The 25,978-nt window shown below is 39.6% G+C and overlaps 1 protein-coding gene across 3 annotated transcripts in view; it reads left to right on the top strand.

The window, feature by feature from the left end:
- GNG4 (G protein subunit gamma 4) overlaps positions 1 to 14,557 on the top strand; it is a 34,487-nt gene extending 19,930 nt beyond the window's left edge. For all 3 annotated transcript variants that reach the window (XM_053461197.1, XM_053461198.1, XM_053461199.1), the window contains one exon: positions 13,051 to 14,557. In XM_053461197.1, the coding sequence (XP_053317172.1) occupies positions 13,051 to 13,179 (129 nt within the window). In that variant the 3' untranslated portion in view covers positions 13,180 to 14,557. The remainder of the gene's footprint in view (positions 1 to 13,050) is intronic.
- The last annotated feature ends 11,421 nt before the right edge of the window (positions 14,558 to 25,978 follow it).

The raw sequence follows: 25,978 nt of genomic DNA on the forward strand, positions 1-25,978 counted from the left end.
GTTCAAATGGTATTTCAGGGTTAGCAGAGGTCGGTTCAGGCAGCGAAGGTTCAGACACGATAAGGCAAGCGAAGGGTCAATATCCAATGAAACAATGATAATGCAGCACTGACGTGTATACGTATAGAGCACAGTATATCTGAGCACTGAGTAAACTGAAGGACACAGATTTATAGGAAGGAGGGAGGGATACTCCCTCTGATGTCAAGATGAACCTACTTTCATACACCTGAGAATGATGCTGACTGTGCCTTTAAGAAGAGGATTTAAATGCGCGCGCGCAACTAGAGGGCGGTGGGGAGACGGAACGTGTTCTCCGTCTCTGTTGGGATGGCCCTGCAGTTGTGTTCCAGCTGTCCTGAAGATCACGGTGCCAGGAAGAAGATTGCGGCACTGTCAACGCTGGGGAGTGAGCGGGTGTGCCATGTTGGACCCCTCTTTGTGCGGCGCCATATCGGCGGCGCGGGTCGGAAGGACACGACATGGGACGGAGGTGAGTATCGCGGTGGGGACCTGACACCCTAGGGTATTACTAATTGTGGTATTTTAACCATTTGCATTTGCAAGTTTACCACCAGCCTTTGTCAAAGTTTGTAGTCATTTTTTGTGTTTTGTTTCACACATATTGTATTTTAGGTATGAATTTATAGCCCCTGGTACATGTCACAGCCAAACAACACCCCTATATGTGTTCAGCAACAACTCCTAAGTACATTGATGAATTGGTTTGTCATGTTGGTGGGGGCCTAAAAGGCAATATTTGTGAGATGTGCATTTTTCAAATTATAATTTACCATCTGTTCATCCTGCCCCCAATGTCCTATTTGGGACATCTTTGAACCCAGCCAATTCAACTTCCCATCAGACCATATATTTTTGAAAACTAAACAGCTCAGGGTATTTCAAATGTTAGTATTTTAACTCTTTCCATGCACTAATTCTACCACCAGCCTTTGTCAAAGTTTGTGGTAGTAATGTTTTCTTTCACACATACCTGTATTTTAGGTATGAATTTACAGCTCTTGGTACATGTGCTTAGCAACATCTCCCAAGTACAGTAATACCACCCATGCGTAGGTTTGTTGGGTTGTTTAGGGGCTTAAAGGCCACATTTGGAAGGAGTGTTTTTTTTTCATTTTGACATCGTCAGTCTGCGCCCATGTCCTCTTTGGGGCATCTTTGAACCCAGCCAATACCATTTACCCCATCAGACCATATTTTTTTTTAAAAAAACTAGATACAACATGTATATTTCAAATGCTAGTATTTTAACTCTTTCCATGCCAGGATTTTTGACAAGATTCAGTGCTAATTCTAGCACTTGCTCATGAAAATATACTTTTGTTTTATTATTTATATTTTTAAATTTTTTGTTCTTAACATTTTGTTGGAACTCCATAATTGCCCTGATGGTGACATCACTGGATAATTAGTTTTACATGTTACAACAACTTTTTTTTATTTTTGTAACCATTTTTATTTTTTTCTAATTTTTTTAATTTCACTAATCACATTGATTAGAAAGCTGAGCTCCATTGACTTGCATGGCTGAATGTAGTACCGGAATGCATGGTTGAATGCAGTCTAGAGAGACCGCCAGAGCAGTCACAGTGCGTCCTGGTGCGTCACCATATTGTATATGGTTAAGACTCCGGGGAGAGGCCACACGGTGTTCCTGGTGTAGGTTTCAGTGTTGCTGTATGCCTTAACATAGAGGCATTATAGCAACACTGATTGAGCGAAGAAAGCAGCCTTGCACGTCATTGGTTGATGAAGTTACATTATGCTAGCCGCAGAGGGGGTTGTTGGGAGCACCATCCTGGGTCAAGTCTATGGCAGTGCTAAGGATAACTATGTTGCTGCCTATAAATAGTTCAAAATGATCTTCCACAAGACATAGTATCATGCATCTTCTGGTAAAATATATCTCTTGGGTCAGTAATAACATGTAGATACTGCCATTTTTTCTGTGTTTGTTGAAATGTGTGGCCTGGATACATAATATCAGTGCTCATATAATTTATTTGCCAAGTAAACTGAGAATATAAAAACAGCTGGTGGAGTATTGAGAATACAGACATCTTTTGGTAAAACCTCATGCCATGGTTAATGTAATGAGAGGGGAAAAAAATGTTTTCTTTAGTATTCTACTACATTGGTATAAACTACCAAGCATTTGATGCTTACCCCTGTCAATTCATCATTTAAGGGCTGGATTAACCAAAGGGAACATGAAGCAATTGCTTCGGGGTTCCAGAGGGGTAGGGGTCCCGAGCCCCAATCCTTTAGTAAACTTGATTTTTTGGAGCCTGTGCTGCCTGTGAGCTCTGTATTAATGTGAGGGACTGTCAGGCACTAGCAGAGAGGAGCTGGCTCTACAGCACGTTTGTACATTGCCAGATTTTTCTGGTATTTTCAGGATTTTAAGGTCCATACAAGGGGCCTCCTCTGCCATCTGCAAGTGCACTTCATTGGTTGATGTTCGTAAATTCGGTATTCGGGCTGAACAACGGAAAAATATGAATGCACAAGTCTAGTTTGCACATGTGTATTGGGCAGGCTATAGATTAGGCAGGACATAATATGATGACAATGCTTAATATGAACGTGGTATGACATCATGAAGGAATTTAGAGGAGTCTGCAATAGGCTAGGTTTCCAATTGGGTTTTGCTAAAAACGCCCATAAAAATGCCAATTCAGCCACACAGCGGTTTTTTTGTGAAAAAACGCTGCGGCCAGATGTTAGCTGTTCTTCATTAGGAAATCGCACAATGCCATATCCACTTGGCGGTTTTCTGTTTGGCGTTTTTTCAGTCCTCTTTGGCGTTTTTCTGCTTTTTTGGGCTCTGTGGCAGTTTTTCAAAATCGCAGCATGTTGACACTCTGGCGTTTTTTGCAAGGAAATCTTGGTGTTTTTCTCCAGTAGAAGTCTATGGGAGAGAAAAAAACGCCATGAAAAAGCCATGTGGGTTTTGCCTTTGCGTTTTTTATGGCGTTTTTTTCCACAGTTACAATGCAGAGGATGGACCCAGTATCTGTGTGTCCTACGAAAAATAGGCTGGAAACAAACAGTTTCGCACAAAACAAAGTTCATATTGAATTTTACACCATTTGGAACAAACATGCCATTACAAACAAACATACCCGACGCATCAACTGGATCCTGCGTGCCAAAAGCAACAGCAAACAATTTGCACCATCATTTGGGGCCAATCTTCCTAGAGGAGCTGACATTTGGAATAAAGCATGCCTTACAAACCACAGAAAAGAGACAAAAGGGTCCGCTGAGGCGTGTTTAAGTAGAACTCTACCAAGGAAATTACATCAGGAGGGGGCAGATACTTGCCATTTATCCTAATCCCTTTTAGCTGGGTGACAATTCTAACGTGTAAAGGCTGGAAAAACTGCCTAAGGTCAAAAAAGCAATTTCCACAGAAAGGCTAAAACGCCAGAAAAAACTCCAGAAAACACACAAAAACGCAGGTAAATGCAGTGGCAGTTTTCTTGGCGTGTTTCCTGGCGTTTTTTCACAAGAAAATAACGCAGGACAAAAACCCAAGTGGAAACCTAGCCATAAACTGTTTTTTTTAAATTGTATTTTACGTTATTGAGTTTTATCTGTTTGGACAAAAAAAAATGTTAGGTACAATAAAAGGGGCCTTTTTATACAAGGGCTCCAGGGCCCTAAGCTTCTTAATCTGGCCTTGTTTATGAGACATGTTTTACCTGCATTCTGCCCTGGAGACTGGTTGGCAGAATGATTTGAAAGCCTTCAGGAACTGCTTTCGGGGAATTGCAGGATTTTGATGAAAAACCACTGGACACTGCCCGTTCTTATTAGTGTGTTGACATTTCTGTTATTTTCTCCAAGGGGATTTTGATTTAAATAATTCAAAATATATGGTCAAATAAATGATTTAAATAAAATTCTAAAAACTAATTTTAATTAAAAAGTGATAAATCATAAACACTTTGCATTATCATGACATGCCGTAATCCTAAATCAACCTTTGCACTAGATCTGTTCTTTTTCAGAAGCAATATATAATATAACCTTCTGCCCTTGGGTAAGGCATAGTTTTTGACAATTTTTTTCAACAATATATACAAATGTTCAGGAGCATTGTAAGGCAGGTGTACTGCACCCAGGCACTCACACTGGACCAAGGCGCTCACTTACTAAGAACACACTCCAGGCCCGCACTCCACAAGATCATAAGATTTCCCTTCACTGGCCCACGTTATCTGCGAGGCTGTGACAGGTCCCTTGTGGCTGTATCAGGCTGTGTAGTTGGGGGACATGGCAGGGCCAGGTGGGGATATGACAGGGGCAGTGGAAACAATACAGGGGTTGGTAGGGACATGACAGGAGCTGGGGAAAAAGGGCCTAGTGGGGACATGGTAGGGGCTCATAGGGCACAGCAGGAGTTGGTGGAGATTATATATCAAAGTATAGATCAAAAGAAAAATACATACAAACCCTATCTGTAATGATTGGATGAGGAGGACCACGGATGGCGGAGTGAGCCAGGCAAACAGGAACCAGGAGTAGCCAGGAGAGCTGGAACCGAGAATCAGGTCTGGTAACCAGTAAAGCAGGAAGCTGAATCAAATCCAGAAGAGTAGTCAAACAAGCCGAGTCAATACCAACTGTGGTAAAGTGTATGGGAGAGTGGTTGATGGGATATATATCTCACCTGGTTACCTCAGTCAGGCATGGTAGCAAACCCAGGTGCTCTCAGGTGAGGCTTCCTAAGCTCGTTACTGGGGAGGAAGCCTAAAAAGAGAGGGCTGTTAGGTTTGCAAAGGGAGGGAGAACCTGAATGAAGGAGCAGCTACAGCCAGCGCTGCAGCCCACCAGGTATGAAGCTTTACCCCATACAAAACTGGTTACTTTGCTTTGCGTCAGACCTTAGGCTGCTAGAGAGGTATCCTGCTGTTTAGTTAGAGCCGGACAGGCTTATAGTTTGTTTTGTTTACAAGGTGCTCTGTGACTACAACATCTAAATAAACGCGCTTTTACATTGGAAACCTGTGTGAAACTGTCATTGCCGCCCCATGCGTGAGCTGTCCCCTACACAACGATCAGAGAACAGGAGCCAAATCAGAAAACAGGAGCGAAGTCAGCAAGCTGGGTCAAATGAAGAAATAGTCACAGCAACTCGCACAGGAAAACAGAAGAATACACCAACCAAGGGTGACCCAGAAGAGGAAATCCAGGTTTAAATAGGGAAAGGTGGAGGTATGTCCTGAATTAAGGAGGTCACCCGAGGTTATAAGAGCACGAGGTGAAGACGCCGACCGAGTAGCAGTGGTACTCCCTGCCCGGGAAGCCATCTGAGGAGGAAGCGTTGCGGGACCGGCCACAGCGCGGGACCGGAGAGGCAGGTAAGTCCTTACACTATATTTGCAGGTATACATAAATAATGTATGGAAACATAGCATAGCAGGTGTAGATCAACACATTAACACACAAACCCAGCATACATATATAGATCAATTGAAATTCACATGTAAACTCAGAACTAAAGGTATAGATCAAACACACAAAATGAGAAATAGAAATCCTGTATTCCAGGTATAGATCAACAGAACACACAAACCAAACATTGAAGGTATAGATCAACTGGAAATCACATATAAACTCAGCACTGAAGGTATAGATCAAATAAACAACACATGGAAACCACACTGCAGGTATTGATCAACTGAATACAAACCCTGTATTTGCAGGTATACATAAATAATTTATGGAACCATATCATAGCAGATATAGATCAAAAGAATAACACACAAACCCAGCTTGGCAGGTATAGATCAACTGGAATTCACAGAAAAACTCAGCATTAAAGGTATAGATAAAACACCCTAATTATAGGCATAGATTATAGGTGTTCACACTGCCCATATAGAACCCGACCAGCACCCAAATTACATGCATAGGACATCTTTGTCCCCAAACAGCCCAGTCTGTGCCATCTTTGTCTCATAAACACCATGCCTGTGCCATATTTGCCTTTCCACAAATCAGTTATACATCTACACTTTTACAGTCACTCACTAATTCACACTTTCATTCACACAATTCATTCACACAATCATTTATTCTCACTCATTCACACAAATATTTTACACATATTCATTAATGCATTCTCACAAAACATTCAATCAATTCATCCACACATTAACTCATACTCATTCATTCACACAATTCATCCACACATTAATTCATTCTCTCAGTCATTCACACAATTCATCCACACATTAATTCATTCATTCTATTCAATCTACCCTCTGCCCTTCTCATTATCTACCCTCTCTCCCCTTTGTAGTTCACATACCTTGCAGAAGTCCGAGGCCTCTGTCTCGCTGCTCTGCCGCTGTACGTGCTGCTTCATTGCAGAGTGCCGGTATATGATGTCATATACCGGCGCTTATCATGAAATGCTGGCACTGCGACCAAGACAGAGGCCTTGCGGAGGAGACTGAGGGGCGCCGATCGGTTGCTGAAAACGTATTCATGAGCAACCACTTAGCACCCCTTTCCTCAACGTCAATCAGTGCTCCCTTGCGGCTGCACAAGAAAAAAAGAAAATTACAGCGTTTCAATTGGGGGAGTACACAAGGACGCCACTAGATAGTACCTTTGCAATAAGTCAATCCATGACATTTTATCCCTGCTAGATTAGATATTCCACTAGCAACCGTAAGTGGTATTATTGGAAAGTGAAAGAGTTTAGGGAACCCAGCAACTTGAAGCAGCATGAGGCGCATGGTGGGTAAAAGTTGCCAACTCTCTGCTGAGTCCATAGCTGAAGAGTTCCAAGCTTCTACTGGGATCAATATCAGCACAAAAACTGTGCAGCGGGAGGTCCATGGAATGGGTTTCCATGGCTGAGCAACTGCATGCAAGCCACACATTACCAAGTACAATGGAAAGATTGCAAGCCAGGCCTTGTCGTCCTCACAAATGCTCTACTGGATGAATGGGCAGAAACTCCCACAGATACACTCCAAAATCTTATGGAAAGCCTTCCCAGAAGAGTGGAAGCTGTTATAGCTTCCAAGGGGGGACCAACTACATATTAATGTCTATGTATTTGGGATGCAATGTCATCAAAGTCCATGTTGGTGTAATAGTCAAGTATCCCAATACTTTTGTGCATATATAGTGTGTGTATATATAAATATATATATGTACACTGATCAGCCATAGTGATCATATGAAGTCATTTATTATCACGTAGTTGTTTAGCTCCTTTTTAAATCATAATAATAACAGATATCACCCACATGGTCATGATCAAAAGTTTACATAACCTTGAATGTTTGCCCTTGATACAGACACCGAAGGTGACACTCACAGGTTAAAATGAGAATTAATTTCCCACACCTGTGGCTTTTTTAAGTGCAATTAGTTTGTTAGGCCGACCAATGAGTTTACAGTCCTCAGCATTGCATGTTTCTTTGTACTTCCTCAAAAGAGCGTGAACAGAACATCTGGAAATATGCAGTATAACTACCTTATGTCTTGTTGCTGTGCTCTGTGAGTCTTGCCATGTTGTATGACTTTTGACATGAAACACCTTTCTTCAGCACCCTTACTTTGTTTGACTGTTCATCGCCCAGTTCTATTTCTCCTACACAGCTGTTTTTGTTTACGTTAATGATTGTGTTTCAACTTACATATTGAATTGATAATCATTAGTACCTTTTTGGTATTTTGGAATTGTTTAATCATATACTTAATTATATGCCTACAAAATACCCAAATGTGTGCAAGTGTACCTAGAAGGATTGATGATATTTTGAAGGCAAAGGGTCACATCAAATATTTATTTGATTTAGATTTTTATGTTTGTTCACTCACTCTGCATTTTGTTAAATTATAAAAAAAATAAAGGCAACACACACACATATATATATATGTTGTGACGGAAACCTCCATCACTGGGGCCACTGGAGAGGCCTGACAGCCAGCCTCCTCCCTATTGACTATGAGCCCTGACTTTGAAAAGACTTCTGTGGCTACCCCCAGCAGTATATCATCCCATCACTTGCTGGGGGGTTATCTCCGGGAGACAGCCAGGATCTGCAACCAGGGAGTGACCACCATTGTTTCACCATTGTTTTCCCCCCCAGTTCCACTACTACAGAGTTTACCCCGGCCAAACTGATTTAGGCCAGTAATAGATAGTGGAGGTTGGGACCCTGTTGTCTCTGGGAGGCAGATTTAAGGGGGTGGTTTGTATCCCAAAATCTTGATTCATGTTAATGTGTGTTTTGCTGGATATATCCAGCCATGTGTGTGAGAAATAAACCAGTCTTCGTTTTGGTTATACCCTACACTGAGTCTTGTCTAGTGACTGGGAAACCGGGGAAAGTGTGTGTTGTCCCAGGCTATGGGAGCACAAGTCAGCAGAGGTAGTCGGTCAGACTATCCAGCTCCATGACAATATATATATATATATATATATATATATATACAGTGGGGCAAAAAAGTATTTAGTCAGCCACCAATTGTGCAAGTTCTCCCACTTAAAAAGATGAGAGAGGCCTGTAATTTTCACCATAGGTACACTTCAACTATGAGAGACCGAATGGGGGGAAAGAATACAGGAAATCACATTGTAGGATTTCTAATGAATTCATTTGTAAATTCCTCGGTAAAATAAGTATTTGGTCACCTACAGACAAGCAAGATATCTGGCTCTCACAGACCTGTAACATCTTCTTTAAGAGTCTCCTCTGTCCTCCACTCGTTACCTGTATTAATGGCCCCTGTTTGAACTTCTTATCAGTATAAAAGACACCTGTCCACAACCTCAAACAGTCACACTCCAAACCCCACTATGGCCAAAACCAAAGAGCTGTCGAAGGACACCAGAAACAATCGTAGACCTGCACCAGGCTGAGAAGACTGAATCTGCAACAGGCAAGCAGCTCGGTGTGAAGAAATCAACTGTGGGTGCAATTATTCGAAAATGGAAGACATACAGGACCACTGATAATCTCCCTCGATCTGGGGCTCCACGCAAGATCTCACCCCGTGGTGTCAAAATGATCACAAGAACGATGAGCAAAAATCCCAGAACCACATGGGGGGACCTGCAGAGAGCTGGGACCAAAGTAACAAAGGCTACCATCAGTAACACACTACGCCGCCAGGGACTCAAATCATGCAGTGCCAGATGTGTCCCCCTGCTTAAGCCAGTACATGTCCAGGCCCGTCTGAAGTTTGCTAGAGAGTATTTGGATGATCCAGAAGAGGATTGGGCGAATGTCATATGGTCAGATGAAACCAAGGTAGAACTTTTTGGTAGAAACTCAATTTGTCGTGTTTGGAGGAGAAAGAATGCTGAGTTGCATCCAAAGAACACCATACCTGTGGTGAAGCATGGGGGTGGAAACATCATGCTTTGGGGCTGTTTTTCTGCAAAGGGACTGGGACAACTGATCCGTGTAAAGGAAAGAATGAATGGGGCCATGTATCGTGAGATTTTTAATGAAAACCTCCTTCCACCAGCAAGGGCATTGAAGATGAAACATGGCTGGGTCTTTCAGCATGACAATGATCCCAAACACACCGCCCGAGCAACGAAGGAGTGGCTTCGTAAGAAGCATTTCAAAGTCCTGGAGTGGCCTAGCCAGTCTCCAGATCTCAACCCCATAGAAAACCTTTGGAGGGAGTTGAAAGTCCGTGTTGCCCAGCAACAGCCCCAAAACATCCTCTAGAGGAGATCTGCATGGAGGAATGGTCCAAAATACCAGCAACAGTGTGTGAAGACTTACAGAAAACGTTTGACCTCTGTCATTGCCAACAAAGAGTATATAACAAAGTATTGATATGAACTTTTGTTATTGACCAAATAATTATTTTCCACCATAATTTGCAAATAAATTCTTTAAAAATCAGACAATGTGATTTATCGACTTTGTTGTCTCATTCTGTCTCTCATAGTTGAAGTGTACCTATGGTGAAAATTACAGGCCTCTCTCATCTTTGTAAGTGGGAGAACTTGCACAATTGGTGGCTGACTAAATACTTTTTTGCCCCACTGTATATATATATATATATATATTATTTGTTACTGCATATCTTTTTATATATATAATTTGTGGTCGTTAATTAACTTGTAAGGTCCTGGCTGTTGATTGTGTGGGTCATATGTATAGTATGTATGTATATGTTTAGTTGAGGATAGCGGGGTTAGTTCAGTTGCATATATCCATTTTAGGACAGAAACTAGATTTGATATGGATTTAGGATTGCTACAACTTGCAACAACTTTACGTAAGATCTCCCTGCGGCTGCACAGGAGATCAGGCTGTGTTTTGACAACCTGTACTCTCTGCAACAGGAAGGCAGCACGTGATCGGGCATTTCCTTCCGGGGACGCCACTGCTGACATTAGCCGTAAGGTCATCAGAGGACAGGATATTTCCTGCAGGGTCTGTTAAGACTCTGCTGGAATATCAGATTCACCAATGCAAGTCTATAGAGACTATCTTGGTGATCACAGTGTGATTGTATGACAAATTACTAAAAATAAGTAAAAAATATAAACAATACAATTAGGTCATTGTGACATCACTGGCATACAAAACATGTTCAAGAGATCCCTAAAGATCTGTAGCCATATTGCACTGATAACAGTTAAAAAGAAAAATAATTAAGGATGGATATGGCCGTCTAGAACTTAGAAAAAAAAATATGTATGTAGCGTATTAATGTAATCAGTGGACGATGCCAGACCTAAATTGGGTCATTGTTCTATCTAATGTGTGATTTTTGACATGCTAACACAATTATTTTTTTGTTGTTGCATGTTTCTATGGTTTCAAATGAAAGCCCTATTTGTTCTGAAAGGATGTATATATGTGTGGGTACATCAAACATGGAAAATGGGAATCTTAATTAAAAAAATCCCAGTAGTGAAGGGGTTTAACAGTCATAACGGGGTATTTTCTTCTGTCTTGTTGTATAGTACTACATTCTTTCTTTTTGAATCCTTGGTTGGGATTCTTTTTCTTTAAATTATTATTATTATTTGGCACCCCCTCAGAGGCATAACTAGAAACCACAGGGCCTCCCAACTTCACCAACAGTGTGCTAGCATTGTCTTCAAACAGCTTGAGTGCAACCTTTGACCCCAAACAGCTTATCAGTGCCATCATAGCCCCAAACAACTTGTCTATGCCATCTTTGTCCCCGAAAAGCTTGTCAGTTCCCCCAAACAGCTTGTCAGTGCCATCTTTGTCCCCGAAAAGCTTGTCAGTTCCCCCAAACAGCTTGTCAATGCCATCTTTGCCACCAAACAGCTTGTCAGTGCCTCAAACAACTTGTCAGTAACCCCTAACTGCCTCCCTGTGCCCCTGCCCACAACACTTACATGCAAAAGTTGTGTGCCTCTCTTCCTCTGTGCTGTGTGCTAATGGAGCCACAATGCAGGAAGTGGATATGATGTCGCTTCCTGAACACTGGATCAGTCAGACACAAGGTGCAGGGAGAGAGGGTGAGAGATCATCTGATCGAATGATTTCTACACTCTGCGTGTCACACGCTGGGGTATTACCCACACCTATCGGCTTAAAAGCGGCCACCTGGGCCCCCTAGAGTGGCAGGCCAGGTCGCAGTTGAAACCTGGCTATGGGTTGCGACTATGATTGTTATGCCCTCACCCTGCCTTTTTCCCCAACACATTCTTCTCACATGGACCAAATGAAGGTATTGCCACCTTAGATTACAGTGATCTGTACCTTACAGACAGTGACCCTTGTAGGTAGTAATGTGTGAATTCTTCTGTTTAGGGCATACTAAAGCAAGAGCACCACACCCAGGCACACCTATCACCGAGGTTATTGGCTGGGTCACGTAAACAATGCTATGTGAGTGTGCATTAGTAGCATGAAAGCTTCCACAGAGAGTGATAGGCTGTGTGCAATGTAAGAGTGAGTGTGTGGTAGTAAAAGTGTGAGTTAGCATATGTTAGAGTGTGTTAGCATATGGTGGTATAGTGTGTGTGCGTGCATGTTAGAGAGCGTTAATATAAGGTGTCAGTGTGAACAGGTATAGTGTATAGTATATGATGTTAGAGCGAGTCTGTATATTAGTGTGTTTTAGTATATGTGTGTGCTACTTGCAGGGGAAGAGAGGGACCCAAAGACATCCTGCACCCAGGTGCCAGTAACTCTAGGCTAACCCTTGCAGCTGATATTTGCCACATTGTGGCTTGACGAGTTTGGCGTGCACTAAAAATGTTTTGAAATATTTATAATTCTATATATCTTCAGTTTTGGTTTCAAAGACTTCATATAATATTGTAAATTTGTTTGATATACTACTTATATCCTATTCCCCATGGTACAGCTAATTTAGAAGCTTTTTCTTGCCTATAAGTATCTTAATCTAGCTATAATTTTGAATATAAATTTGTTTAATCTGCATTCAGTTGCTTATTGGAGCTCATGGTGGATCATATTCTCTATTGTATGGTTTGATGCCATAATGGTTTCTGCCTGCTGCACTGAGTAATCCACACCTTTATAATAACTACAATAACACATTTATACAGTAACATAAATGTATGGCCTTAGCAGCAAATACCTTATTTTGGTTAGTGCGTGACAAAGCTTGCTAAGAACTCAATATTATGTTTATATTACCGTTATTTATTAAACCTGACCATAAATGAATTAACTTAAATGGCATTCTTTGTTGGTGAGGTTGTGTGGGACACACTGTTATTTTAACCCTATATTCTCACTGTAGGTTATATTCATTTAGAGGGCTATAGTGATATACCAACTGTATATAATGCATACGCTAATTAATATGTTGTGTACCCAGTTTAGTGATTTTGATCAGAGGGGTAGATTTTATTGCAAGATGACCATTCCTTTTGTGCCTTCTCATCCTTAAAAGCACAACATACTCTGCTACACATGATGCCCTGTTCAAACTAGCTAGCTTTATCATTGTAATGTATTCAGTATATGTTTTATAGATTTGTTAATTATTTAAAATTGCTATCTGTGTTTGTTTTAGGTTTCCAAGGCTGCCGCAGATTTGATGGCCTATTGTGATGCACATGTTAGAGAAGATCCCCTTATTCTTCCTGTGCCTGCCTCAGAAAATCCATTTAGGGAGAAGAAATTCTTTTGTACAATTCTTTGAGTTTATATTAATCAAGTTTAAATAGATTATGCATGCCAATAGCATAACAGGAATCTTACAGGGTTATAACTTGAAACCATAGCAGACATGCCAACATTTTCTGTATGTTACTAGCCTTGATGTTTGTTTTGAGACATTGTGGATCCCTCCAATATGTAACAGACACCACAATCATGTTGTTTCTCATACACCTCTTGCCCCATTGCAGGCATCCCATCTTTCTAGAACTCCCTTTTCTGATATTATGGTCAGGTTAAGGTATGGTTATTATGTTAAGGTATTAAAGTAATGTCTCAGGGATGGGGTATTTTATTTTTTCTTTATTAAGGGACCCTTGATAGATAGGAGGGATGTTCCGTCCAAATGGGTGTTATGTATAAAAAGTGATTCTGGTACAAAGTTATATGTGCTTTTATTACCATAGCAAACAATGAACTTCCAGAACCATTTCATTTGTGACCATTGCCACTACTTAATTATGACCAACTTTCAAGCTTTGTACCATAGTAGCTTTATACATAACCCCTGATGAGCATCAGGAGATCATGTTGGCATGTGTTCTATTGTATCAATATTTTTAGAAGCACAATGCATTGTCTCACAAATTATTTGTAAGTGTTTTATATGTAGATCAAGATGGGTTTTAGATGTCACTACCCTGACTAATTTATATAAAACTAGAATTAGGAAAAGCATGTAATTGTATTACAAACAAGTATTAAGCAATAGGAGTTCATGGAAGTCATTTATTCCTCTGGGTAAAAAATATTATCTAATCATTTCATTGTACTCTGCATCTCAAGAGACTAGAGTCAAAATCCTAAAGAGGTTTACTTAGACTTTTCTCCTATGCCAAACTACATCTACAGCTGTAAATAGTAGTTATGGGTACCGTTTTATACGCTTTTAGCCATTTTGTTATCTTTGTATTTGAGAAATTAGATTAGATTGTTTTCTCAGTTTCTCCTAGTTCAATTAATGCAATGTTCGACTATGAAATGTATAACTGTGCTTATATACATATATATAGATATATATATCTATATCTATATATCTATATATATGTATATTATGATAAAAAAAATACCAAGCTTGGAGTCTTTTAACCTACTAGGATCTTATTTGTTGTATAGAAATCAGATTGATGGTATTATTCTGACTTTATTATGCCATTTGTATATATTATGGGCCAGCAAATGGGTGCTCGAGAACAAAAGAACAGTGAAGTCCAGATGGTTCTGTGCTTCTTGTTCTTTTTTATTCATGTCTGAACCAGGAATATTTTTAGTGAAGGCACCTACTGCAATCTTCCATAACATAACTACATTTCCAATCTTTTTTTATTTATTTGCCAAATAAAAAGTAATATCACTAAAGACGTTGGTAGTTTAATAATAGAGTTGTATGCAATCTATATTGTAACAAAATACAATATTGGTACATTTTCAACAATAAATTCTCACCTCTGAAAAACATGTCACAATTCACAACATAGATCTGATTTGGAATTCTACCTTGAAAGGCGTAAGTCCTAATGGGTTTAGTCAGTATTTACATCAGTAGAAATTATGTTTTCACTGGCTATAGCCACTATTAGTATACTCTAAGATAAATAAAACCTGGCTGTCTGAAATGACTTAAAATATTTATGATTTTTTTTATTGGTAATATTATTATTACTAGAGTATGATTAAGCTTTTAAAAGCTTTTTCTACAGCATATTAAGAATGGTTAGATATAAATCTTGTAGTTATATTGCACACTTTAATTAGTAAGATTTGCAAGGCAACCAAAATGTGGAGAACAAATTTTAACCTGACCAAAGTTGCTGACGTGTTTAAATCTTTTGAAACCAGAAGCAGAAAATACACATTAATCTGAGATGGAATGGCTTGGACATTAATGCAATAATCACAATGAACATTGAGAACTCTTTGATGGCACAGAATCGAGACGGTATGAGTCAGAGTTTAACCACTATTTTATTATCTAATACCCTATTCGAGGTAGAGTAGTTTTGTCATCTACCCTATAATTGCCAATATATAACTTCTTAAGGTGGAAGATCTCTGACGTAACATAACTTCGGACTCAACTGCATTCTCCATTAATACAACTTAGACAAAATATTATTTTTCAAAAGATCCCTTCATAAATTCTTGAGTTACATGAAAAGTAAAACTAAATGTTTGTTTTTGATATCAGGTTTAAAATAATATCTTTGGTTGTTTTTATTGTATTTATTTATTACTTATTGCATGTAACATACCAACATGTGATTAAAGAAATCTGATTTTAAAATGTGTGTTGTTTATCATTGTAGGTAACTGCTGATTTATTCTGTTTTAAAGTCTTATTGTATTGTGTGGAAATGTCCTTATTGGCCCAATTATAGGCCAGTCAATTAAATGTGCATACATTTGTAAATAAGATCTGACTGTAGATCTTAAATTGCTGTTAAGGTAAGACACACTATATCAGATTTTGCTTTGTGACCATCCAAACTGTCACTACCAATTTTTTTACATGCAGTCCTAGTTTTGTGAAACACAATTCTGTATGTTTAACACAGTGGTGAACATTAACATAAAAAAAATCATATTGCAAATAATAATCAGGTTCTTTTCATACTTTTGCCTATTTGTTTAACAGGTACAGTAATTAGTTATGTCTTCTTATCAGTGGTATTAAACAAAATAATCTATATAAAAAAAGCTAAATATGTATGTGATGGATCTACTCCATAGTTCAAGTTTTTGTCAAACACTTAATCCAAAAAATACATGAAAAATATTGAGAATTCCAATGAGGAGGAATATGCAAAAAGGGTAAAAAAAATTCAGGTATTCATGACTTTAAGAGATACTATTACATACTACTATTAATGTATACTATTGTATTGTTTCAGCTACAATAAAGATCAGGGACTCAAGAAACAAAAGGAAAAAATATTTTATAAAAAATACAATTTAACATTTAAAAGCATCAATAATTACACACACAAATACAAATCAATACAACATCATACATTTGAATAGTTTTAAACAACATTTATAACATATATATATATATATATATATATATATATATATATATATATATATATACACACACATTCACTTTATTAGGTACACCTTGCTTGTGCTGGGTTGGACCCACTTTTGCCTTCAGAACTGTCTTCATTCTCTGTGGCAAACTTTCTATAAGGTGCTGGAAACATTCCTCAACAACAATACTCAGGTAGGATGTCGTGTTTAAACAATGCTGCAGTGGTACTAAGGGGCCAAAAGTGTGCCAAGAAAATGTCCCCTACACCACCACCGCCAACCTGAACCATTGATGCAAGGCAAGATCGACCCATGCTTTCATGTTTTTTACACCAAAGTCTGACCCTGCTATCTGAATGTTGCAGCTGTAATTGAGACTCATCAGACCAGGCAACATTTTCCAGTCTTTCATTGTCCAATTTTGGTGAACCTGTGCGAATTGTAGCCTCAGTGTCCTGTTCTTAGCTGACAGGAGTGGCACCCGGTGTGGTCTTCTGCTGCTGTAGCCCATCTGCTTCAATGTTCGACGTATTGTGCGTTCAGAGATGGTATTCTGCATACCTTGGTTGTAACAAGTGGTTATTTGAGTTACTGTTGCCTTTCTGTCATCTCGAACCAGTCTGCCCATTCTCCTCTGACATCAACAAGGCATTTTCATCCACACAAACGCCGCTCACTTGATATTTTCTCTTTCTCGGATAATTCTCTGTAAACCCTAGAGATGATTGTGTGTGAAAATCCCAGTAGATCAGCAGTTTCTGAAATACTCAGACCAGCCCGTCTGGCACCAACAACCATGCCACGTTCAAAGTCCCTTAAATCCCCTTTCTTCCCCATTCTGATGCTCGGTTTGAACTTCAGCAGGTTGTCTTGACCACATCCACATGTCTAAATGCATTGAGTTGCTCCCATATGATTGGCTGATTAGCTATTTGTGTTAACAAGTAATTGAACAGGTGTACCTAATAAAGTGGCCAGTGAGTGTAAATATAAAACGTAAATGGGTTTAGCCGTATTAGTCCAGTAGACACAATGTCAAAAACTGAGTATTGTTCTATGCAATGATACCTTTTTGTTATTGGACGAACATGATATTTAAAAGACAAGCTTAAGAGCAATACATAATAAATCAGGGCTTGACAAATTTGTTGTGAATCTAGGCGCCAGCTAAAAAAGTTAGGAGCCAGGATTTATTTTTAAACTAACAGTTGGTTAGGAGTGATCTGATCATCATCAGCCCACTTACTAAACTCACAGCATTTGACCTGGAAGCACCCTGGACTTTCAGGTCAGTGCTGTTTTTTTGGGTTTGTTTTTTTTTATATATATATATATATATTTTTTAACACTTTCAATGCTGATGTTCCATTGGAGCACAGCATTGATTGATATTTAGTCCCCACAAGCTTGTGGGGACAAATGTTAACCCCTGCAATGCCACGAATGTGTTATAAACAATTGTGGAATTGAAGGGGTTAACGCTGCCCTGTCGCTCTCATGGAGCGATCAGGCAGCAGGGGGGTGTTGGGGCTGGTCTCCACACTCATGTGGAGACCAAAGAACCCTCTCCCCCTGTCACTGAAGCTGCCTCTGGCAGCTGGGAAGCAATTGTTGGTCTATAGACCAGCCATTGCAGGGGGGAGTCTCTGATGACTGCTGTAGGCTTCCATGCCTACAGGAGTCATCAAAGGGCTTGTGGGGGCTCGTTTTTGCTGTTGCTGGTCTGCCTGGACTTCCAGGCAGACCACCAGCAGCAGAGCCCCCTGAAAAACGGGAATTAACCCCTAAATGCCGCGATCGCGGCATTGAAGGGGTTAACGCTGCCCTGTCGCTCTCATGGAGCGAACAGGCAGCAGGGGGATGTTGTGTCAGGTCCCCACACTTGTGTGGGGACCCAATCAACACTGAACCCCCTTTCCTGAAGCTGCCTGTGGCAGCTGAAAACGCTATTGCAGGTTTCTCTGCAATCGCGGTTTCAGCCTACAGGATCACTCCGTGGGAGTGATCACAGGCTCGGGGGCGGGCTCGGAGTGGCTGTGCTGTCTGCCCAGACTCCTGGGCAGACAGCAACAGCAGCGCCCCCGCGTGGTGACACGGGGGCATTTTTTTGTGGATGTAAGAGGCTGACAAACTCCTAGGCGCCAGGACAAAATTCTGAGTCGACCTGGCGCCTGGGATTTGTCGAGCCCTGTAATAAATGCATACTTGACATGACATCGTACATACAGTATGTGTGTAGATATATATAATTTTTTTTTTTTTTAAGGAAAAGAGCACACCAATGATTCATCTCATAAAAATTCTATTTTTTATATCAGTATACTAGTAGCTTTCTTTGTACAACTACTATGCTGATGAAAACATAGATTTTTGATTAAATAAATCCTTGGTGTGCTCACTTCCTTTAACTTCTGTTTGATGTTTGAATGGTAAATGACCCTTGAGGGTTGTATGTAGTGTTACTTCTATAACATTTTGCGATGTGGGTGTATTTGTGCTTGTAGAACACCACAGGAACTGTTTACTGGAAAAAGGAATGAGTAGTCACCAAAAAGTATCTCTCCATCAAAATTGAGGAAGAAGTTACCAATTCCAACTTATAGTATTAATATGATAATTGTTATGAATAAAGATTGCGTATGCAGTGTCTGTGTGTGTATATGTGTGTATATATATATATATATATATATATATATGGACAATACAGGCAGGAAAGCAAAATATAAACAATATGATTAGAAAAGGCAAGTTAGACAGTGACACCTGGTATTAAACTTAATAGGAAAGACAAAATTTGATTAACAAAAATATTATTAAGATTTTGAGATGAAATGGTACAACAAAATCAATCCAAATGTTCATATAAAGACAAATGTAACATAACAAGTAGTAATATTTAACAGCTAATTCAGCCAGTTCATACTGTCCCTAGTGTTTAGTAGTATTTGTATGTGACAAGTAGAGGACATAAAATTGGCAGTGAAAAGATGTATGGGGGGCGAATAGAAACAAGTACGCCCATGGGCTCATGTGCAAGACAACAGCCTGGGAGGCCTCTACTATCATCCAATTGTATAAAAGGCCTTGGGGATTATATTCCATCTAAACTGAATTAAGTTCTGGAATATGCAGTGTCTAACATCCAATATATTAACATTCAATTTTTTTATTTATCATTAGTCACACATCTGTTGTATGTGTTGTAACTTGTATGTATATTTTCAAGTAATGTTATCAAAAACATTTTTTTCCCTTTGAAATGTATTCCTTTCTATACTGGATGGCACAGTAAAATGTACCCTTGCTTATTACTTCAAACAGAACTAAATGTGGATGGCAAAGCAAGACAGTTTTCAAGAAGTCATGATTGCTTTATGTGGATTCAAGCAAACTGCATCATGCTGGCACACAGCTACTCTATTGATCATATTTATTTATAGGTCTGAGGTGAACGCTGATACATTCAGAAAGCCCTTTGCTTGGCTTCATGAATGTCCTTTGCATTGTCTGTATAATTAAAATATATATACATTTCTGTATCTTGCAGCTGCTCTTATTTATATCATATAAGTTAAAGCTTTAAATTGTTTAAAAAGATGGTGTCCTGATGCACTTTTTTAAAAGGGTGTATGTAAAACTACAGTGTAATAGATGTGAAAGTAAATCATAAGTTGCCTTGCTTTTGGTGTATTTGCTTTATTTTATGGTGCAGAAAGACAGATTGACAGTTGTTATAGTATTACTGCCCAGATGCACCAGGGATGAAAACTGATCCAGAGACTTATCATTTTTATTTTGTCATTGCTGGCAATGTTTTTCCTAGTACCCTCGAGCTTTGAAATGTACCACTTTTTGTGAATGCCTCGGGACTTATTTCACTTTCTGTTAGCAAAACAGAAAACATGATTTACCACAACAAATATACTTTTGCTATTCATGAGATTTTGTACCTTAAAGACCAAAGCTTCCTTGGCATTTTTATATTATTTTGTTTAGTTGCAATGTCCTCAAAATAAAGTTTAATATGGCTTTCACGATCCTTACAAACCCCAAACCACCTACAAAAGTATATCTAAGAAAAGGATAAAACCTGTTGAGTTAACATTTGTGTCTTGTTTTTCCTCACTAATACTGTTTATATAAAAAACATAGACTTTGATGGTAGATAAAAGAACCATTTGGCCCATCTAGTCTGCCCATTTTTCCTAAAGTAGATACTCAGACCTTAATCGGTCTTTGATCTTGTCTTAGATTCTGGATTGCTTATCACCTGTCCTATGCATGATTAAATTTCCTCGCTGTATTAGCCTCTACCACTTCTGATATTTATTTGCCACCCTCTCTGTAAAGTAAAATGTGTATATATATATATATATATATATATATATATATATATATATATATATCTCCAAATGAATGAGAGCACACAGGGAGTTTTAAATGCCAATCCATAAAGGTTTTATTGGCACATACAGAATCTTTGTATATATATATATATATATATATATATATATATATATATATATATATATATATAGTGTTAAGGCTGATCTGCCTTTGCTGTTGTATTAGATTAATTAATATATATATATAGATTTTTTTTTAGTAAATTGGTTTGGTTGAATTCAATGTGTTGGTTATTTTTAATATGCATCACTTTGCTGACAAAAATGAAGTGTGGCAATGCAAGCACGACATTGTAAAATTTAATTGCTTGTATTGGTGAGTTCTACGAGAGCGATTTAAAATTATTTTTTTGAAATGTTGGGAGGTATGCTATATGCTCCTCGTGAGATATACAGAACTGGGTTCCAGAAATATATACTTTGTGGGTCATCTATTATTATTATTATTTGTTTAATTATTATTATGAATTACTAAATAAAAAAATAATGCAAGACTTTGAAACCGTTGTTTGCCCTATAATTGCCAGAGATATTTGGAAATTCTATAAATATAAGTTATTCAAACTCAAGACACTATATTTGGGGTACTTTGCTAACCATTGTCATGATACAAAAATGTGTTTTTCTCCCTTTTTTTCTTTTTTCAACATGGTCTCAAAAGAAAGCCCTGTCATGAAAACAAAATATGTATAACTTGCTCCAGATCTTTGCTTACAAATACCCTCATACCTAATGGGTTAAATGCTTCTTTTTATTTATTGCTTCTTATAAGTTTGTATTGTTTAGAATTCAAAATCTCTCCTCATCTAAATGCCAATTGAACACTTTTTCTTCCCCAAGAATATAATCAAATGCTGCATAAGGTTGCTAACTCTTTATATGCACATCTATAGGAAAATACCTTGGAACATATTAAAAGGAACTTATGTTTTATGTATGAATGCAACCCTTGCCCTACCCAGGTAGGCATTAGGTAAAAATGAATATTATTCAGATAATCTGCTGAAGGGAGACCTCTGCTGTGGTATGAAAACACTGCATGGGCCGAATCATTTTATTATCTGTATGTGGGCACTTTATTTTCTACTTCCTTTTTTACAATATGAAAAATGTATATTCTTTGTTTGGCGATTTCCAACCTTTGCTCTGGAAATCAAAGGGTTCAAAAGGCCTGATAAATTATATTTTTCTGTACTCTTATCTTCCCTGACACGGGTCCTGAATAGTCAGGACTGGATTTTCTGATTTCTGATTTTATATTTCCCTGCCCAGGGCCGGCCCAAGGCATTGTGCTGCCTGGGGCGAAGTGTGAAATGCTGCCCCCCCCCGCCGTATGTGTTGTGTATAGTCCCCTCTATAGTCCCCCCCCCCCTGTATATGTGGTGTACAGCCCCCTCTATAATGAAATCAGCAATTGTATTTCACAAACTCAACCAATTTAAGTTTCCTTTTTCATAATATATTCAGATTGAAATAGAGTAAATAACACGATACCTTCACTTTTCTTCACACTGATTTCTGGAGTTTTGCCCTTTGAAGTGACTAGAAATTCAAGAAGGCGTTTTATCTCTGGATAAATAAAAATTACAAAGTTCTATTTATCCCTACAGTAAGTAAAGTGCCAGGAAACAGATAACCAAATACACACCAGGACAGGCTCTGCCACACCGACACCCAAACACACACACCAGGACATGCTCTGCCTCACCGACACCCAAACACACACACCAGGACAGGCTCTGCCTCACCAACAGCCAAACACACACCAGGACAGGCTCTGCCACACTGACACCCAGACAAACGCACCAGGACAGGCTCTGCCACACTGACACCCAAACACACACACTAGGACAGGCTCTGCCACACTGACACCCAGACAAACACACCAGGACAGACTCTGCCATACTGACACCCAGACACACACACACCAGGACAGGCTCAGCCACATCAGGACAGGATAAGCTACTAAGAGCATAAAAAATGCTTTCCACATTGCTGCTTGTTGTGTGTTTGCCACCTTTGTGTATCTGTGCCAGGCCCCTTTGTGCATTTTGCCCCAACACACCCCTGTCTATTGATTTATTTGATGCCCCCAGCCAGCCCCCCACCCTTGTGTTTTGACCCCCCTTTTTGTACTGGTTAATTGTAATGCCCCCCATACCCATGTGTATTATCCCCCCTCCCCTTTGTGTATAGATTGTCCTAATCACCCTGTTGTGTACTTATGCCCCCAGAACACCCTCTAGGGGCATGAATATTTCTCTCCATGACTCCATCCCTCCGTCTATCACCTCAGTTATTTATTTTAAAATACTTACTTTTTCTGCTGGCTTTCTTCCACTGACATGCTCTTCTCCCTCGAGATCTTCTCCTTGTCACGCGGTGACGAGCAACTGTTCTGCGTGAGCCCGCCCCCTTGAGCGTCACGGCGCATCTTCAAGGGGGCGGGACGAAGAGCCGAACTGATCGGCATGCAGGCAAGCCGACCACTTGGCGGTTTTACAGCGGATGCGGTTTTTTAAAGCCGATGCCCAAAAAAAACGGCGCTTGGGGCGGCAAAGTGCCGCCACTTCAGAAGTGCCGCCTGGGGCAATTGCCCCAGTCTGCTCCATAGTAGGGCCGGCCCTGTCCCTGCCACATTACGCATTTGATGTAACCTTTGGATTGCCAGGGGACAGGACATATTCTTTCCCTGTGGATCGAGACAATTTTTGTAGTTTGGATTTAGTCAGATTTAGGGGACAACCATACACGTACCTTTTTTCAGGACAGGGACTGTTTACTGTCACTGACAGCCTCACTAAAGGAGAATGCATGAATCAGCCAATCAGTGGCACAAATCAATGGTAGTGCTTTGCTTGTGTGTACATGGAGGGCCTCGTTAGACAGTTAGAAGCGTTTGCCAAGCTATTACTGGAGCGCCAGTCTGTAAGTATATCCATGTGCAAGGACATGTTCAAAAGAACACATCTAATGCACGAAAAATAGCTGAGAGGCAGGTAAAGGAGCAAATGCTTATGGAGATTCTGCAGATTCTCCTCCAAGTATTTGCAAGGGGGACACCGTGAAAATGTAAAGGGACTATTATAAGCTTTAAATGACAAAAGCCCGTAGTATATATAGTAGTAGAAGCATTATTAAACACTCATCCACATCTACCAGACAAGCCAGAAGGCTTGTTTTTCCCCCAGAAATCCCATGGTGCTGGCACAACCACAAGAAATTCTGTGTAGGCGAATGCAAATAATGTCAACAATGATCACCTTTTATTATATATATATTCAAGGTCGTCTTATAATCAGACCTCAAATAGAGGTATGACTATAAGACTAAGATCCAGATCCCCCCGCAGTGCTGCAGGGGACCTGGATCCTCCTCTCTGGCAGCCGGTGGAGGTTTGTGTGATGCGCACAGAGAACCCCTCGGTGCTGCCGGCATTTCCTCTGGGGCTTCTATGATGGAGCGCCTTCCGGTGCTCCACTATATAAGACCCGGCAGAAGTGCCGGCAGCAGTGGAGGTTGTCTGTGCGCATCCCGCACAGACAACCTCCGCTGCCGCCGGCACTTCTGCCAGGGCTTCTTTGACAGAGCCCCGGCGTGACATGACCTTCGGGTGCTCAGTCATAGAAGCCCCGGCGGAAGTATCGGCCAGCAGCAGCAGAGGTTTTCTGCGCGCATTCCAGAGACCTCCAGGGATGCATTGGTAAGTCGGGGGGTTAAGAGTGGCATATAGGGGGTTAAAAGGCATATCTGGGAGGCAGAGTGACATATCAGGGAGGCAGAGTGGCATAAAGGGGGGTATAAGGCATATCTGAGGGCAGAGTGGCAAATAGGGGGTTAAAAGGCATATCAGTGAGGCAGAATGACATATCAGGGAGGCAGAGTGACATATAGGGATGTATAAGACATATCTGGGGCAGAGTGGCAAATAGGGGGTTAAAAGGCATATCTGGGAGGCAGAGTGACATATCATGAGAGGCAAAGTGGCATATAGGGGGGTATAAGGCATTTCTGGGGGGGCAGATGTGCATAACTGGGGGGAAGTTGGTTAATAAAAGGAAGTAAAAACAGAAAAATCTTTTTTCTCAATCATAGTTTTTATTAAATATGAAAACATTGTTTACATGTGAATTCGTATTTACTAGTAAAACTTTTTCCCCCCTATAAGGTAGTCTTATATACAGGGTTTTTCTTTTTTCCCCAAATTAATATTCCAGTTTCGGGGGGGTCGTCTTATAATTGAGTAAATAATTTATATATATATATATATATATATATATATAGTATGTGTGTTTTGGCACAGTGAAAGTGTTAAATTTTTTATTTTAGTGGTGATAATGGAGTTATCTTTCTCACAATAATTTTTGTATTTTACTTTTTGGCCGGCTTGCGTAGCTTTTGTGTCACAGGAAACCTCATTTGTATATTTCATTATCCCAGTGCGGGGTGGGTTAACAGCAGGGCAATATGTACATTAAGCCATTTTCCTAAAACAGATACAGCTTGTTGGCATCTACAGGACCAGCTTTTAGTCTGTAAAGGCCTCTGTGACTGTTACCCCAGACCTCACCTTAATCACCTTAATGCGGTAAGAATGAATTCACAAAAAATTATCCCAACCATGCATGCTAAGTGATGCTCAAACCCACTAAATCATCAAATTATATGGAAACTGGCATTTTCGGCACGTTGACATAAGAATACATTGTTTTAATGGACTAGGGTGTCTGTAAAAATATTTCTTCATATCAGCACAATTTCTAGATTTCTTTAGAGTGATACACATAAAAAACACCGCCATATAAAAAATGCCTAGATAATTTTCCATTACAGATGTTAGTGATATCTGGCAGGCACTCTAATACTTATTCTTATCCTGGTGATCCATTATTTGCTTCTGCTCAAAAGTTACATATATTTTCTACAACCTTTCTCTGGTGCATTGAATTATAGTAACTTTTATGTTTCTAATAGCATAAATGGCAAAATATCCTGTTTCATTTTTCACAGTTCTGTCTTCATAGAATGTGACTTATAACAGTAATGTACAAAATAGTGTCACAACTATTAGTTTCCAGACTGTACACAGATAAAATGCAGATTTACTAAGGAGGGGGTCAAGGCTTTTTTATTAATAGTTTTTTTTGTTATTTTATTATTTTGGTTTCACATACTGTAAATGGTGAAATGGTGAAATAGAGGAAACAATATGCTGTGGTGCTTGGTTTTGGGGTTATACAAAACAAAGCTATAGTTCACTAGAAACATGGGTAATGTTCTGTGCCAACAGTTAAGAGCCAGAGTAAACAACAGAGTCCCCAATATCCATCTTCTGTAGTTTGTTGT

This window comes from Spea bombifrons, chromosome 3 (genome assembly GCF_027358695.1).
Source record: "Spea bombifrons isolate aSpeBom1 chromosome 3, aSpeBom1.2.pri, whole genome shotgun sequence".
Lineage (NCBI taxonomy): Eukaryota > Metazoa > Chordata > Amphibia > Anura > Pelobatidae > Spea > Spea bombifrons.